General features: G+C 46.8%; 1 protein-coding gene across 1 annotated transcript; it reads left to right on the top strand.

Moving 5' to 3' along the window:
- The first annotated feature begins 3,627 nt into the window (after window positions 1-3,627).
- Window positions 3,628-9,949, top strand: LOC135367529 (uncharacterized). Its single transcript, XM_064600825.1, has 5 exons — window positions 3,628-4,044; window positions 4,987-5,193; window positions 6,442-6,500; window positions 8,172-8,404; window positions 9,615-9,949. Exons 1-5 carry the CDS (start codon window positions 3,703-3,705, stop codon window positions 9,947-9,949), a joined length of 1,176 nt encoding a protein of 391 aa, XP_064456895.1. The 5' UTR covers window positions 3,628-3,702.
- Window positions 9,950-15,003: the final 5,054 nt, after the last annotated feature.

Raw genomic sequence — 15,003 nt, 5'->3', positions numbered from 1 at the left:
TTCGCCGTTTCTCCCTGCAGTACCGCTCTAATTAGAAAGTAATCTAGGTGTGGGTATGGATCACGAGCTTCCTAGCTTGTGTCCGCGTCCGCGAAATATTTGCAGCCCCCGTTGTATTATCGTCGGCGTATCGTTTTACAGGTATCACCGACATGCTGAGGTTTTGCTCAGAGAACCAGCAATGGAGCAGGGACGATGTGACACCCCAAGCAAGAAAGGTTGGGCCAAGCTTGGCAATAGTTAGACAGCTCATAAGTAGGGTCTGACTTTTTAGGGTTAAACCCGTATCCGCCCGATATTTACCCCCCGAACGAAATCTGTAAAATTCGGGTTTAACCCGAATCTACCCCAAAACATCTGGGTCGCGTGGCACACTCATAAGCGTGCATTAAAATAAAGTATGATAACATTGCTAAACATTAGTTCCATGTTAAGACAAATTTTTATTAAACAAAAAAAAATCACCCGAATACACCCGAATTCCTGACGACAGAATATGCCGTAACGGGATTTAACCCGAATACACCCGAATTTTCGAATGAAAAATATCACCCGATATTTACCCCCCGAATTTGGCCAAAAATAAAACCCGAAAAAGTCAGGCCCTACTCATAAGTAGGGAGTGACTTTTGTGGGTTAAATGACTTTCACAGATTCGGGGGTAAAAATTGGGCGCCATTTTTAAATCTCTAATTCAGGGAGAAATCGGGCGATAATTGTACCTTCGGGTGTTATCGGGTGCTTTTGTTTCTCCTCTTGTCTATTAAGTCCTTTTCTAATCTCCCTCTCTCTCTCTTTCTTTTTTTAATTTTTTTTATTGCGGGATCGTGACCTTCCAGCGGCAATCCCTGAAGGCATAGACAATGTTAACACACACGGGTGTATTTCTGGGAACGTATACCCATTCTTACATGTGTTACACGTGGCGACCTTTGTTCGTCTTCGGTGGAAACGTCACTTGAGGGTTTCATAGTGTCTGGAATTCGGGGAGAAATCGGGTTTAACCCGAATTGGTCGGAAGTCAGTTCGAGGGGGAATAACCGGGCGGAATCGGGTTTACTAACCCGAAAAAGTCACTCACTACTCATAAGCTGGAAAAACTCATAAGATGCCCGAGGCAACAATACGACCAAACTCACAATGGGATGTGGTTCCTGTGGAGAAACAGATACTATACATAGCTTGTCTCGCGAGCTTCTGTAAATTCGAGAGTCCTGTTCGCGTGTGGGCCAAAATGAAGGGTGAGGTGCCTAAGTTTAATTTGTCGCGTACACAAATAACGCTGAAATGATGAATTGCCTGTCCTACTAACTCGCCATGAAAGTAACGCGCTTTTATTTCTTACTGCTTTAGTTTTGAGAAATTCCCTTGGTCCATCGAAAGTCGAACTCTCTACACCATTTCCGATTACCCTCTCCTCAAGGCGAGACATTCCTCTAAGCTATGGCAAGTGCTAGCTCGTTTCTTGATACCGATCAGTACCCTGGCCGACAGCTTTCCAATCCTCGTTCTGCCTATCACTGTGCAGTGCTGCGCCAACGGTGGATGGTCTAAAGAACCGTTGGCCAACTGTCACCCGACCTTTTGCCAACTGTCGGCCATTAGCCATTGCTTGCTTTGGATTTAACGTGACCTGAAACTTGTTCCCCATATCTATGTTCCATGTGCCAAGCTGTCCATCAAGAGGAACCTTCTCTCCCTCCTTCGCTACGTGGACATACAGGGTGTTCCAAAAACGTGTCATTCGGACTTTATAAAAAAACGGGGCGACGGAAAAATACGGGGTAAACGGCATTTGTGTGGCAATACTGAATTTGCCATCTTGCAAAAATATTTTCATTTGATTTTAATTAATACAAATTGAATTTCTTTAATTGACTCCAAAATTTCCCAAGTCAACCTAACGTTTTTTTTTTGTTTTTTTTTTTTTTTTTGCAGAATTTGAAAGCCCGTAGCGAACTTAGTCAGATCCACCAAGAAATCCGCTCGATATTGCAAATGGAACTGCCCCAAAAAATTCCCGAAATTGAGGCTTCAAAGTTTCGGGTATTCAACGGCGCACCAAATCAGTCGCAAAGATGCGCAGAGAGCAGCACATGCTCCTGCCCCCATGAAAGATAGAAGGTCGGAAAATAAGAGGGCGGGAAAAAAGAGGCGGAATCATTTTTGTTTGCCGCTTATCAAGCGTATGGTGGAATGTCACCCCCTTGTTATCGGCATGTCTTGTGCTGCACGCCGGTTCATTGGGGCAGGACCATGTCCCGCTCTCCGCGCGTCAATGCGACTGATTTTGTGCGCCGTTGAATACCCGAAACTCTTCGGGTGGTCATTTCGTAGCAAAACGGCCGAGCGCTCGGAAATTGCTAGGTCGGCGACCAAGCTCGATCACGTGACCGTTGCCACCCGAACATGATTGCTAGGAATCTAGCGGTTTTAGGTACTTCGATCACGCTAGGGGCGTCGCGGTCGCAAGTCTTCGAGTTCTGTCGTCTGCTAAACCACGTGATTTCAACATGCGGGCCAATGAGGGCACTCGCCACCGTTGCAGTGCGGGTGTGACGACACCGGATACAGTTGAGCAATCTGCTGCTCGATCGTTTTGAGACGGGCAAAAAAAGTGCTAGCTAGCAAATTCCGAGCGCTCGGAAAGCGCCACGCGAACATGCAAGATTTGCTTCATTTTGACTAAGCGAACATGACTGCTCGAGATCTGGCAAAAAAAGTTGCTCCGAAATGACCACCCGAATTCGCTTTCTGAAGCCTCAATTTCGGGACTTTTTTGGGGCAGTTCCATTTGCAATATCGAGCGAATTTCTTGGTGGATCTGACTAGGTTCGCTACGGGCTCTCTAATTCTGTAAAAAAAAAAAAAAAAGTCAGGTTGACTTGGGAAACTTTGGAGTTCAATTAAAGGAATGCAGTTTCTTTTAATTAAAATCAAATGAAGATATTTTTACAAGGTGGCAAATTAAGTTGCCACACAAATGCCGTTTACCCCGTATTTTTCCGTCGCCCCGTTTTTTTATAAAGTCCGAATGACACGTTTTTTGAAACACCCTGTATATAGTCAGAATTCGTCTGCTATTGCGATTCGCCGTTCAGCGAATTCAAGAACACGGAAATGACAGCAGCTAACTTCTAACCTGTAGACATGAATCCGTAGACAAAAAGTGAAACATGATTTCCAGAAAATCGGACATGAGAAAGATATGGTACGGTTTTGAGCTTTATTTTAATGTTTTCCAGTTTAGCACGCAGGGACGTTCCATTCCATCGTTGCTCGCATTAAACGACGGCATACTCGAAGCATGACGTCACTTAATTCACAGTCCCACAAAATTGACAACATAGCAACATATGACGAACGATGCTGTTAACATCGACTTTTTTTCGAAATGATAATTAGTAATTACTGATAGAAAAGCCTTAGTTTACACAGCGCGTCCGAAAATGACGAGTTTTGCTTCTCGCGCCCGCCGACATTGCGCAGATCACTAGCAGACGACCACATGCAGACGACAAAAAACGCTCGGGTGACAACGCTGTCGTTGATCGCAGGATATTTGCAAGGACTATAAACATGGATTCAAACACCAGCAAAACCTTATATTCGGTTCACTTTCTCGTATTAGATGTGACTAGTGGACTATCAAAGCACCTTTCTCTTATTTACGACAGCGTAGCAAAAATTGTGGCACTAGCGATGAGCGTTAAGGGGCCGCCACGCTTATCCACATTTGCACTCATCTGCCTTTCGGACACTGTAGAGTGCGTTTTTGCACTTCAGAATTTAAAAACGAGCAGTCGTACATTAATGAGCACACTGGATAGGTTACCCAGGGAAACTCAATGTCGTGAGGGCACAGACGAAAATCCTGAGAAGGACCTGATGGCTCGACTGCTAAAAATGATCATGAAGCAGTATAGAGAGTACTACAAGGTTCAGACTCCGCTCCTTGACGTGACCGTCTTGACAACGCGCTCGAGCTTCATTGTTCAAGGACTGCAATCAAACCCAGATATGAAGCACGTTCACGAACTCGAGGTAGGTGGTATGGCGCCCAGTCACGCGATATTCATCGTCCTAAAACGTATACCAACATTCCAAAGAATCCGCAAAACGTAATAGTTTCGGATTCTCAGAGAGTGAGTGAGGTTATCGAGAGCTCTGGCATTTGTCTTGTAGCAACAGCGCGCGTCTCCGCTCGCCGCCCCAGATTGGAAGACAGCAAGTCGCTGTGGTGAGGCGGCAGAGATCGCAGTTTCCAAAGGAGATATTTTACGCGACAGGTCCTGAAGGTATATAGTGTGTTCGTATTACACAGTGGAAAAAAAGCAAGAAAAAGCAAAGAAAAGAAATACATGTTCGATTAACCGAAATTTCGCGTTGCGTTTTGGCGTTGCGGTTTGGTGGGGGATGAATTAATTAGGTTAATTTAATTTTTATCAATGTACTTATTCAAATTCAAGGAATTAGATTAAACTGGAAGCCACAAGGCTACTTCTACGTCCAGGAGGCTTAATCGCTTCATCGTTGTTACGGTCGTTACGGTTAAGCTGACGAGTGGCGGGAAATTCAAAAAGGTGGGCACGTGACACATTGCGCGTGACGTGTACCACGGCCCTCCCCTCACGTATTGCGCGAAGAGCGCCGAGCACGTGTTCTATCACGTGCCCCCCTTTTTAAATTTCCCGCCCGCCTTTTTTGAATTTCCCGCCACTCGTTAGCTTGTAACGACCGTAACGACGTTGGAGCGATTAAGCCCCCAGATCCTCGTGGACCTTTCCAACGTACCCTATCTCCTTTATTTTTGGCGGGGCCTTTCCAGAATTTCCGGAATCTTCCCAACTCTGCATTAAAAATCTTCTTGTGCCGTTCAGTGCTTGAAGTGCAGGGTCTTGTGATTACCAAACGAAATGGCTTCACCACAGTGCAGGGGACGGGCACTTGGAGTGACTCATGAGTTGGAACTAAAATAAATTTCAGGTGTACGACTTGACACCGTGTACATTGAAACCGACCTCCTCGGAAGCGTCTCCCGATTCACTGACGTCACAGACCGAAGCATCTCCTCCGTTCACGAGCCGCATTTGGGTCCGCCGTCTTCAGGCAGACCCCTTCGCTCTTGAGGCTGTCTTCAAGGCTTGGCTGCACCCTGCTCGAAGACCTCAGTTGAAACTCGTCTTTTCCGAGGTAATGGATATTGTGACGCTCCATTTTCCGCATTTTGTTCGCTTTCTTAATTTTTTTCTTAATGCAGAGTATTTTATTGGGTTCACATATTACCGGGAAATTTCTCTCTCATATATATGGTCTTTACTCCTATGCTGCGTTGTAGAAAAGCAAATTAGCAGGGCATTGTTGAAGACCACTGCAAAGAAACCGGCCGGTTTCTTTTCTTTTTTTTGCTCCACCAAGGCGTAGCAAGCCGACATAGGTCTGGCTGACCTCTCCTTGCGTGGACGCCACCTCCTGTTTATTAAACTTATATATACCCCCCACCGCGGGTCATGAGCCCAGCACGCTTGTGCTTCACCATCGAGCGACTACTTCTGCTTATTATAGTGTCGCTGTTCTACATTTATTCTTCTTTCGTCTTCTTCATCTAAAACGAAAGATTAAACGGTGCTCTCATATTCCACGTCTGGTAACACGCCGTTGCCTCTAAAATCGAAAGAAGTCACATTCCTTTTTTCTTTTCTTTTTTCTTCATCACCCCACCATTACCATCACCATGCGTGGGTATTCGCTATTCTGCGAAAGACGCTAAATTTGGTGTGTCGTCTGCTGGGATTTTGAAAAGGCGCTCCAGGCGGGCACGAATACAGTCAAACTCCTTTATAGCGAACACCTTTTTAACGAAAATACCACTACAGCAAATTTTTTTTGCGGTCCCGCTGGAGCCCTATAGGTCCAATAATGGACATCCTTTTGAACGAAAATACCTTTACTGCGAATTTTTTTTTGCTGTCCCCTGAGCTTCGTTGTAAAGGAGTTTGACTGTAATCTCAAACAAAACACCGTGGCGCGTTACGATGAAGTGGTACTATGGTGCCCTACAACAACTTGTTCTATGGTATCTTACCATCAGGTTGCCGGCGGTCTTGGCCGCGTTCCGCAATTTTGGGATCAGCACACAGGGTATAGGAACTCTGGTGCGAGAATATTGAATTTGTCACAACTTTTCAGTCAATCTTATCGTTACATCATTGTTCTATATAAGCGTCTCTTCTTCAGGGTGAGTAACTACATTAGTAGCGTAGTCATCATTTTACTTTGCAATGCGCGGCATTTCCACGCGCAATGTGAACTTATGCCGATTTTTATGTCGGACTCTAAAATGCACGGAGATGGAAGAAGTGATGTGAAATGGTCGTCAGTTGTGTTCATCGTGACGTGCGAACATAGAGGTGACACATCTAATTGAAGGTCTGTTTCCAGGAAACCACCATACACTGTGACATCCGCGAGCTGGTCCTCAGACATCAAGGGGACACTGGGTAAGCACGCACATGAAGTGGAAAACCTCGCTCCGAATAATGTCATGACATGACACTATCGGAACGAGGGCGCTGATATACATGTCATGACATGACATTATCGACATGAAATGACGTTACATGAATGTGACATGTGTTTTTTTTTTCATTTAAAACGCGTTTCAAAACATAATAGAAAAGCAGGATATTTAGCGAGTAAGCCTCAGGTCTAGGGTAAACTTAACTGCCTCCAATAAAAGAGCGGTAGAAGAACACTGTCATATTCTGGGAACATGCCCTATAGATATGAGTTTGCTGCATACACTTGTCAACACATTGTGATACGAACGATTGAAACGTCAATATCAGCGATACTTCATTATGGGACTTGTGTTGTAATTTCCCCCGATGTCTTCCTGACCTCCGTGTGCCGTGGAATGGAGGAAGGCAATATTTGATGAAGTTCCCTACTATTTGTTGAATGTACTACGTCGCGGAACAATGAATGGTGCGTGAGGAAATATGCGCTTGTGATACCTCTATCCTGCTACATTAGCGCGCGTGTCATGGTAACTCATCAAATCACATCAACCCACATCAACTGAGTGGTGTCACCGAGCAGGCTAAGCGGGGAGACACCTCATGGCATCATCATTCCGCATTTAATTCTTTTGTGGCACAAGCTCTATATCCTTTGTGCCCTGCCTAGAACCTTATAGTGCCCCTTACATCCTATAGAACCTTAGTGCCCTTATATCCTATAGAACCTTAGTGCACAGCCGCTCAATCTCTCATTATTATCACTTCCCTTATCCGTGTGTATCATCGTCAAGTATAGGATCACTACCTGAGGAGATAGTACACCGACGGAAACTCTATCTTACGTACCGGACAACGACCGCTTTTTGTACATACCATACCACGCGAACAACCCGTCCACACGTTCTTATGTTCCCTTAATATCTCTTTCCTTCCTCAGTACGTTACATCATGACGTACCAAACGAAAGATACACTGCCGTACCTTTATTACTCCCACTTCTATTCGTGTGTGGTAATGTATTTATAAGGATAAGGAATAGCCTTGGGGTTCGCTTGGTCTTGGTCTGGTTACACACCCTTAGAACACATTCTTCACACCAGACGTTTGGAGAAGGGCACAACGGCACATGGTATTTCTAAAGGAGCGCAGGAATCTTTCTTTCTTTTTTTTCTCTCTCTCTCTCTCTCTCTCGAGAACAACCTTTCGTCCACTTGTAGGAAGGGAGTTGCCTCAGGACAGAAGCCGCCGGTGTTTCGAACAGAGACTGTTCTTCTTCTGGGCACCGTCATCATGATGAGGACGGTGCCCAGAAGAAGAACAGTCTCTGTTCGAAATATCGGCGGCTTCTGTCCTGAGGCAACACCCTTCCTACATCTCTACCGGTTCGCTGGATTTCTACCCATCTACTTTCGTCCACTTGTACTTTTGTGGCCCTCGACACCGTTTGCCCATATATCCTAGCTCTGTGACCCGTTTTCCTTTTTCTTTGTTTTTCTTTTTGTTTGCCTTTATTTTTCCCCTTTTTTCCTGGGAATAGCAAGCCGCCATACCGGTGGCTAATCTTTCCCTCTTATTTTTTTATATATAATAAACATATCCCCCCCCCCCCCCGTTTCATATCGATCATTGAATGCAATGAACTGTGTACAGGAGTCGTCGTTTTGACGGAGAAGGCATCCCCTATGGCAACCTACACGTGAAGAAGCTGTTGAGCAACCGTTCCATCTGCGATGCTCTGCTCCCCGGGGAGGCCTGGCTTCTGCTCCCAGCTGCTGGAGGGGTCAGCCAAGGCGAAAACGAAGAGAATCCGTTGCTCTTTGCTGCATTGTCCTCCTCACTTGCCCGAAAGGAGCACCTCTTACTTGTGGAGCAGGATTCTTCCGGTGCGTTCAGTGGGTATCTAACCTAACCTTACCTAATGAAGTTTAGAGCGCTACGATAGGCTTAAAAACAGGGATCGGAACCGGAACTGAACCCGAACCGAAAACCGAAAAAAAACGTTATTTTCTGACGAACCCGAGCCGAACCGAACCCGAACAATTTTTTTGCTTGTCCTGAGCCGAACCGGAACTGAACCGAAAAAAATTGATACGGTTACCGGTTCGGGAATCGGTTCAGAGGTGAATTAATTGTACTACTGACCGACCTTTTTTTTTTTCTCACCTGAAACGGTTATCTCACACCTTTCTCTTACAATCGTGTACGGTGAGCGTAAGCTTGCTTGCATGTAGCAAAATTACTGCCCGTGGACCGGTTAAACCGAGGCCGAAAAAAGTAACTGTTCCAATCCCTGTAAATGCCCCGACCGCTGACAGATTTTTTTTTTGTCTGTGTATGTGCGGGGGTGGGGGGGGGGGTTCTCCCTGAGCCGAACCCGAACCGAACCGATATGCCTGAACCGGTTCAAGCTGATAATTTCGGTTCAGCGGAGCTAAACCCGAACCGAACCAATATGCCTGAACCCGAACCCGAACCGGTCCGAAAAAAATACCGGTTCCGATCCCTGCTTAAAAAACGATATTTATTTTATTTTGCGTCAACCTCCTTCAAAGAATGAGTACGCACAATGCTGACTGTCAGTGAATTCGTTGGGCGTTTCCACAAATTTTCGAAATAGCCCGGGGACAGTTTCGGATTCTCCGAGAGCCCTAACGTCCGTCTCCTTCCCGGTCTCCGCTCTCCGCCCCACGATGGACGACTGCCAGCAGCTGTGGTTAGGAGACGAAAAGCGACCTTGGGAGCATCAATGTTGCCAGATGGGTGGCGGTCTGCGCACAAGATGGCGTCATACTTCTGAAGAAGAAAAATTAATTTACGTTTCGCGCCATGTAAAACTATTCGGCAACACACACAAAAAAAAGGCTTCGCACCGCGACTTCCCGAAGCAGTCTTGCAGACTTCGGTGTATTTCAGGTGCCGTCCTGCAAATGAAACAGATTTTACGGGTTCCAGACCATCACGTAGCGCCTGGCTGTCTAAACCAGCTCAGCCCTACTTTACAGCATTTCAGTTGCGGTACGCAGCCCCATAGAACGCAACAACCGGACGGCCAAAGTGAATTTGCTTAACATAAACATTCTCTTACCATTACAGAACGGTTCGTGGTAATTCCTTCTCCCAGTTCTCTTATAATACGTTCCGTGGCTCGCCGCGAATACATCTTACCGATGCCTTTTGGCGCAATGACAGCTGTCGAGGTCCCGACAGATGTGGCCACCCGAGTCGACGAGCTCCTGGAAGACTTGCCATTGCTGACGGACGTGTACAACCCGATCCTGGAGTCTCCTGGTGTACTCTACCAACGCCTCGTTCACGAACTACGGCAATCTACAGGGTGCTTCGCTTCAGGCCGTGTCGGCTCGTCCGCGGGGACGAAGTTCAAGCCTCCTGGAGGGGCTAAGCCTAAGGCTGTATCCGGCAGACGCTGATTGCAGCGAAATAAAAGCGGGTTATGTTCCATCGCACATGTGTATAGCGTTGTTTTTCTGCTATATTTTGTGACTTATAGGAGAAAACAGGTTCTAAAGGGTCGAAAACTGACTGGCGTACGATCTGTTCGTAGAGCACCGTAGCACCAGCACCAGCCGTAGGCGCCGACGGCAGGGTGCCCCAGCCTCCTCGCAACTTTCCCATGGGGACTGGGTGCAGTCCCCCTCCTAGAAAATCTATACCTAGATAATACTCTAGATGAGCGTTTCGTTTTGAGCAAGAAAGCATAGGTGAGCGGCTTGTGGTCCGTGTAGATGGTGAACGTGCGGCCTTCGAGAAAATGTCGAAAATGCTTCACCGCGAGATAGACTGCAAGGAGCTCGCGGGAAAATGTGCTGTAACGCACTTCCCTGTCCTTCTGCTTGCGGGAGAAGAATGCGAGTGGTTGCCATTGGCTGGAGACTTGTTGCTGGAGGACTGCGCCGAAAGCAGACGCCGAAGCGTCTACCAGCAGGATGGTCGGGGTGTCGTGGACTGGGTGTGCCAGAAGGGTAGCAGTAGCCAAGTCACGCTTAATCTTCTCAAAGGCATCGATGGCGGTACGGCTTTTGGTGGTAGCAAGCAGCGATTCCAAAGGGAGGAGAGTTGTTGCACAGCCAGGAACGAACCGCCTGTCTCTACACTGCAGTCTACAGGCTACAATCTCTCAACTCATCTAGACTCTCACCCTCTCTCCATGTCAAAACTACCGTACAGGACTTCTGTCCTCACCGTCAGGCGATTCATTATTCCATACCACCACATTACCGCCAGTAATGGGCTAGAGTATCAACCCTGAATGGTCAAACTCCCTAGTCATCATCATTAAAATAAAGTTATCGTTAAAACATTACTATCCTCGCCCAAGAAGGACGGGTGATGTCTCTTTGTGTTCTTGCTCTCCCTGGCAAATGAAACGATCATCTCTATTTAGGAAACATATTTAACTGTCGAAGGAGTGCCCATTGTCATCAAGCACAACAACTACTTATGGAGGTTGTCCTGTTTACGCCGACGGAAAACCTCATCTTGTAAACGGATAATAACGCTCCCCAGGGAGATTGTTTTTTGTACGTGCCATACCATGCCAGAGTCCGAGAGAGTCGCTACTTAGTCTTCCATGGTGCCCATAGCCAACACCAATTCGGTGGTGGTGGTGGTGACACTGCTGAAAGAGCTCACCGCTATCGGCCTCACAGTGGTGGACAACGTCGCGACCAACGCTCTGGGGGAATGTGCGTCCTGGGCCGACTTCTCAGGGAACTGTGCTAGCTGCTTACTCGTCGTGGCGTAATAACTATAAAAGCCAGCCAACCACGATCGTGCTTTCAACGGCGGTAGCCAATCACGAACGAGCTTTCAGCGGTCGTATACCGATGGAGGCGGTCGAAGCACCGTCGTGTACGAGCAGTAGTTGAACGTCCCCGCGTAACTGGCAAAAATTTTCAAATGAAGCGCAAAATGGTCCCACATCATTCTCAAGAACGATTTTCTGGAAAGTGTGCTACACTTTTTTTTCTACAGAATCGGGTCTACAGTTTCCAAGTTATCTGCAATCGGTTGCAAGTCCTTGAATTCGTGGGACGGTGATTCCCAGTATTGCACACGAATCGTGACTTTAAATGTCAACGTGGCGAAGGAGGGAGAGGATGCAACAAGCAGGCATTCTGTATCTAGGTGGCGTTGCTATAGCAAGGGCGGCGATGGAAACCAAAGTATTTCATTTTAATTTTTTTTTGCAATTCAGCGTTAGCGCCGCGAAGCAACTGTTGCTATGAGCGGTGTACAGACGTGGAGAGATGCAGAGAGGACAGCAGGAAGTAGCGGGAGGACAAGGGATTAGTATGAGCTCTCGGTCCAGTTCAAAGGGAACTGTGCCGATATTCGCCTAGAAAGTCACGTAGGGAAAACCCGAGACGGAACAACCAGCGGTAGGATTCGAACCCACCACCCCAGTATGCAGCATGACCTTGGCTACCACCAATCAATGACGTACGCCTTAACCCGCTCGACCATGTCGCTGCGTGGTAACACAATGTGCTGTCATTAGGAGAAGCATGAACGGCTACATGTGAAGCGGAGTACGAGCTCTCCCAGGTCGCGTAGAGCCGGAAAGCTGCGTATAGAAGTGTGCATTGTCAGGAGGAGCGTGATCCAGAAAACAACTTACGGAGTGTCCCAAAAACAAGGCGCACGCTCTTTTACCACGTCTTTCCAAGGAACACTTGGAATGCTTGGGCGAGTGCAAGGCTGTGAAGATTGGTGATTACAGCTGGGCACTTTGCCGTCAGAGAGGGCACATCGAGCCCGCCCGAGTCGCGTACTTCGCGTATCTGAGCCCGCGACAACAACTCATGTATCCTCCCCTTGAGAAAAGGAATTGCTAAACGAGTTACTGCCGACAGAATTACTGATCGTAGAAAACACACAAAATAACACAAACCACATCTGGCTGAAGCACCAAGAAACAAGCAACCAGGCTGCTTTAAGTTGCCGTAGTACTGATGTAGTTGCAGTAATCTACTTGGCTTGGGTCACACTTCCCGTGTTGAAGATAACACCGATAAGAGGACCCCAGAAGGGGACATCATTCCAGGGTTAGGCTGCACCTTTTGATATGTTGAGCTTGGCCCCGGGCACCTTACCGCGATATTCAAATGCTTTCAAAACAGTGGTTCCGCACCGCAAAGGGGCGTAGCCGAGTAGCCGAGCCAGAGCCTCCGGCCGAGCGGTTCCTTTCATGGCGCTTCCCGTCACACCAGCAAAATTGGGCGTCTGGCATTGAATATATGCGTACGTCCAGACACCGTACCGTGTACTTACGCGGCGACGCGTAATCTCTCTCTCAGTAATGGCTGCCTAGTGAGTTTGTTGCGTTAAAGGGAGCCAGCCAATATGGCTGGTCTTCCACGATGATGCCAATACATATAAATGGCTGCCCCTGTGGCCGGCCTTCCATGTGATGCCAATACACTCTCTCAGTAATGGCTGGTATTCCACGATGATGCCAATACATATATATATATATATATATATATGTTTCAGTCTCTTCGTCTGTTTAGGGCAAGCTTACGCTTGTCCCATCCTACAGTTGACAATACGAGGTCTCTAAGGCCTGGTTTCACGAACACTGGTTAACTTTAAACCGAGATCAAGGGCTGCTAAATCTTGAAGTTAACACTCAATTCTTGTTTACAAACGTTAGTTGAAGCCGTGATGAATGTTTCAGTCACAATAACTTGCTTTAGTGAAGCACAGTTAATCGTTAAATTCAAGTTAAGGGACCGTTGATCTCGGTTCAAATGTTAATCAGCGTTGGTGAAACTGGGCCTTAGTCTAGTCTGTCTAGTCGGTCAGTCAGTAGTAGTAGTAGTAGTAGTAGTAGCAGTAGTAATTTAGACCGTGTGAAACGTTAGAGGGAGCCAGTCTGTGTGACTGGTCTTGCGCTCCGATGGATTTTTTTTCTGCCATTAACTTTTGCCACATATTGGTAACATTTTAATTTCATTTCAATTGACGGAAAGTTAATTTCTTGAATTGAACTCTGAAATTTCCCAAGGCAACCTATGGCAATGGCAATTGCCGAAATAAATTCGCCGAAAATCCGTGGAAATGAGCCCTGGGCTCCGCCTCTTTTTTGACGGCTCGTAGTTTGAGCGCAAAGCTGCGAAGGAAGGAGGTTACATTGACACACCACACGAGGGGGGAAAGGGTTACACGCCTTACCCACGGAACAAACACGCACGGTGAGTGCAGGAATCAGAGCTATCTTATCAAAAATGAGGTCACCCGACGGCTTGTAACCCTTTCGCCCAGGGTTGTTTGGATTTAATCCACATGGATTTTATCCGGTGGATTTTTTTATTTTATCCACAGAATTTTATTCGGATTTTTTAGAGACTTTCACCAGATGTGACGTGAAAGACAATCTGAATTCAACGTCACACGGAAAACTCCCGGTTTATTTTCTTGTAGTTTTGGCTGTTTGCAAAAGCCCAGGAACGCGCAAAATTAGCTTTTAACTTTTTTAACTTTGTTACTTTTCACTTACCTTTTTTTACTTTATAACTTTTCAGATTTAACTTTTTCCCCGTTTTCTTCTACTTTTGTCCATTCAGGGAGAGACTTTCTTCCGCTTCCTGGAGGCACTGTAACTGAAGTGCGCCGAAACACGACAGCTAATCCAGGGGTGTAGGCAGGGCCGGTGCTAGGGGTCTGCGGGGGCTGAGACAAAGGCACATCGCGGGGCCTGTTTCACACGATTAAGTGCATACTTCATATTTAAAGAAAAAGTAATCCCTTGTTGAGGGCTTCGTGTGCGGGGCCTAAGGCGGTCGCCTTACTCGCCCCCCCCCCCCCCCTTATCGGCGGCCCTGCGTGTAGGATCCACACCATTCAACCACTTTTCGGAAAACAATAGAGACTGCTACAATGTTGCTGGGACAGGCAGTTCCGTAAACAGAAACTATGAGAGGTCACCCGAAATCAAGAACAGCAAAGCACATTTGTTTTTACTCTTCCTACCTCCTTTACCTCCTTCCTTCGCAGCTTTGCGCTCAAACTACGAGCCGTCAAAAAAGAGGCGGAGCCCAGGGCTCATTTCCACGGATTTTCGGCGAATTTATTTCGGCAATCGCCATTGCATTACGAGTGGGATTATGTGCAGCGCCACCTACAGTTCGATATCGAGGCGAATACTGAGTAAAATGACCACGGTGAACCAACTTCCGCAAAGAAAACGTTAGGTTGCCTTGGGAAATTTCGGAGTTCAATTCAAGAAATTAACTTTCCTTCAATTGAAATGAATAAAAATGTTACCAATATGTGGCAAAAGATATTGGCAGAAAGAAATCCCTTGATCGCATGTCTCTCCGGGGCCTACGTTTTTTACTATGAATATCTATCATGGTTGGTAGACCACCCTGTATATTCTGTTTAGGTCTCTTCTCTTTCTTGGTTGCGTGTTCACGAGCGCAGCGTCTCGGTTCTCACTGATTTCATTTAAGGGGCCTCG

This window comes from Ornithodoros turicata, chromosome 8, assembly GCF_037126465.1.
Source record: "Ornithodoros turicata isolate Travis chromosome 8, ASM3712646v1, whole genome shotgun sequence".
In the NCBI taxonomy this organism is placed as follows: Eukaryota; Metazoa; Arthropoda; class Arachnida; order Ixodida; family Argasidae; genus Ornithodoros; species Ornithodoros turicata.
The sequence above is the reverse complement of the archived record's forward strand: the minus strand, read 5'-3'. Positions and strand labels throughout refer to the sequence as shown.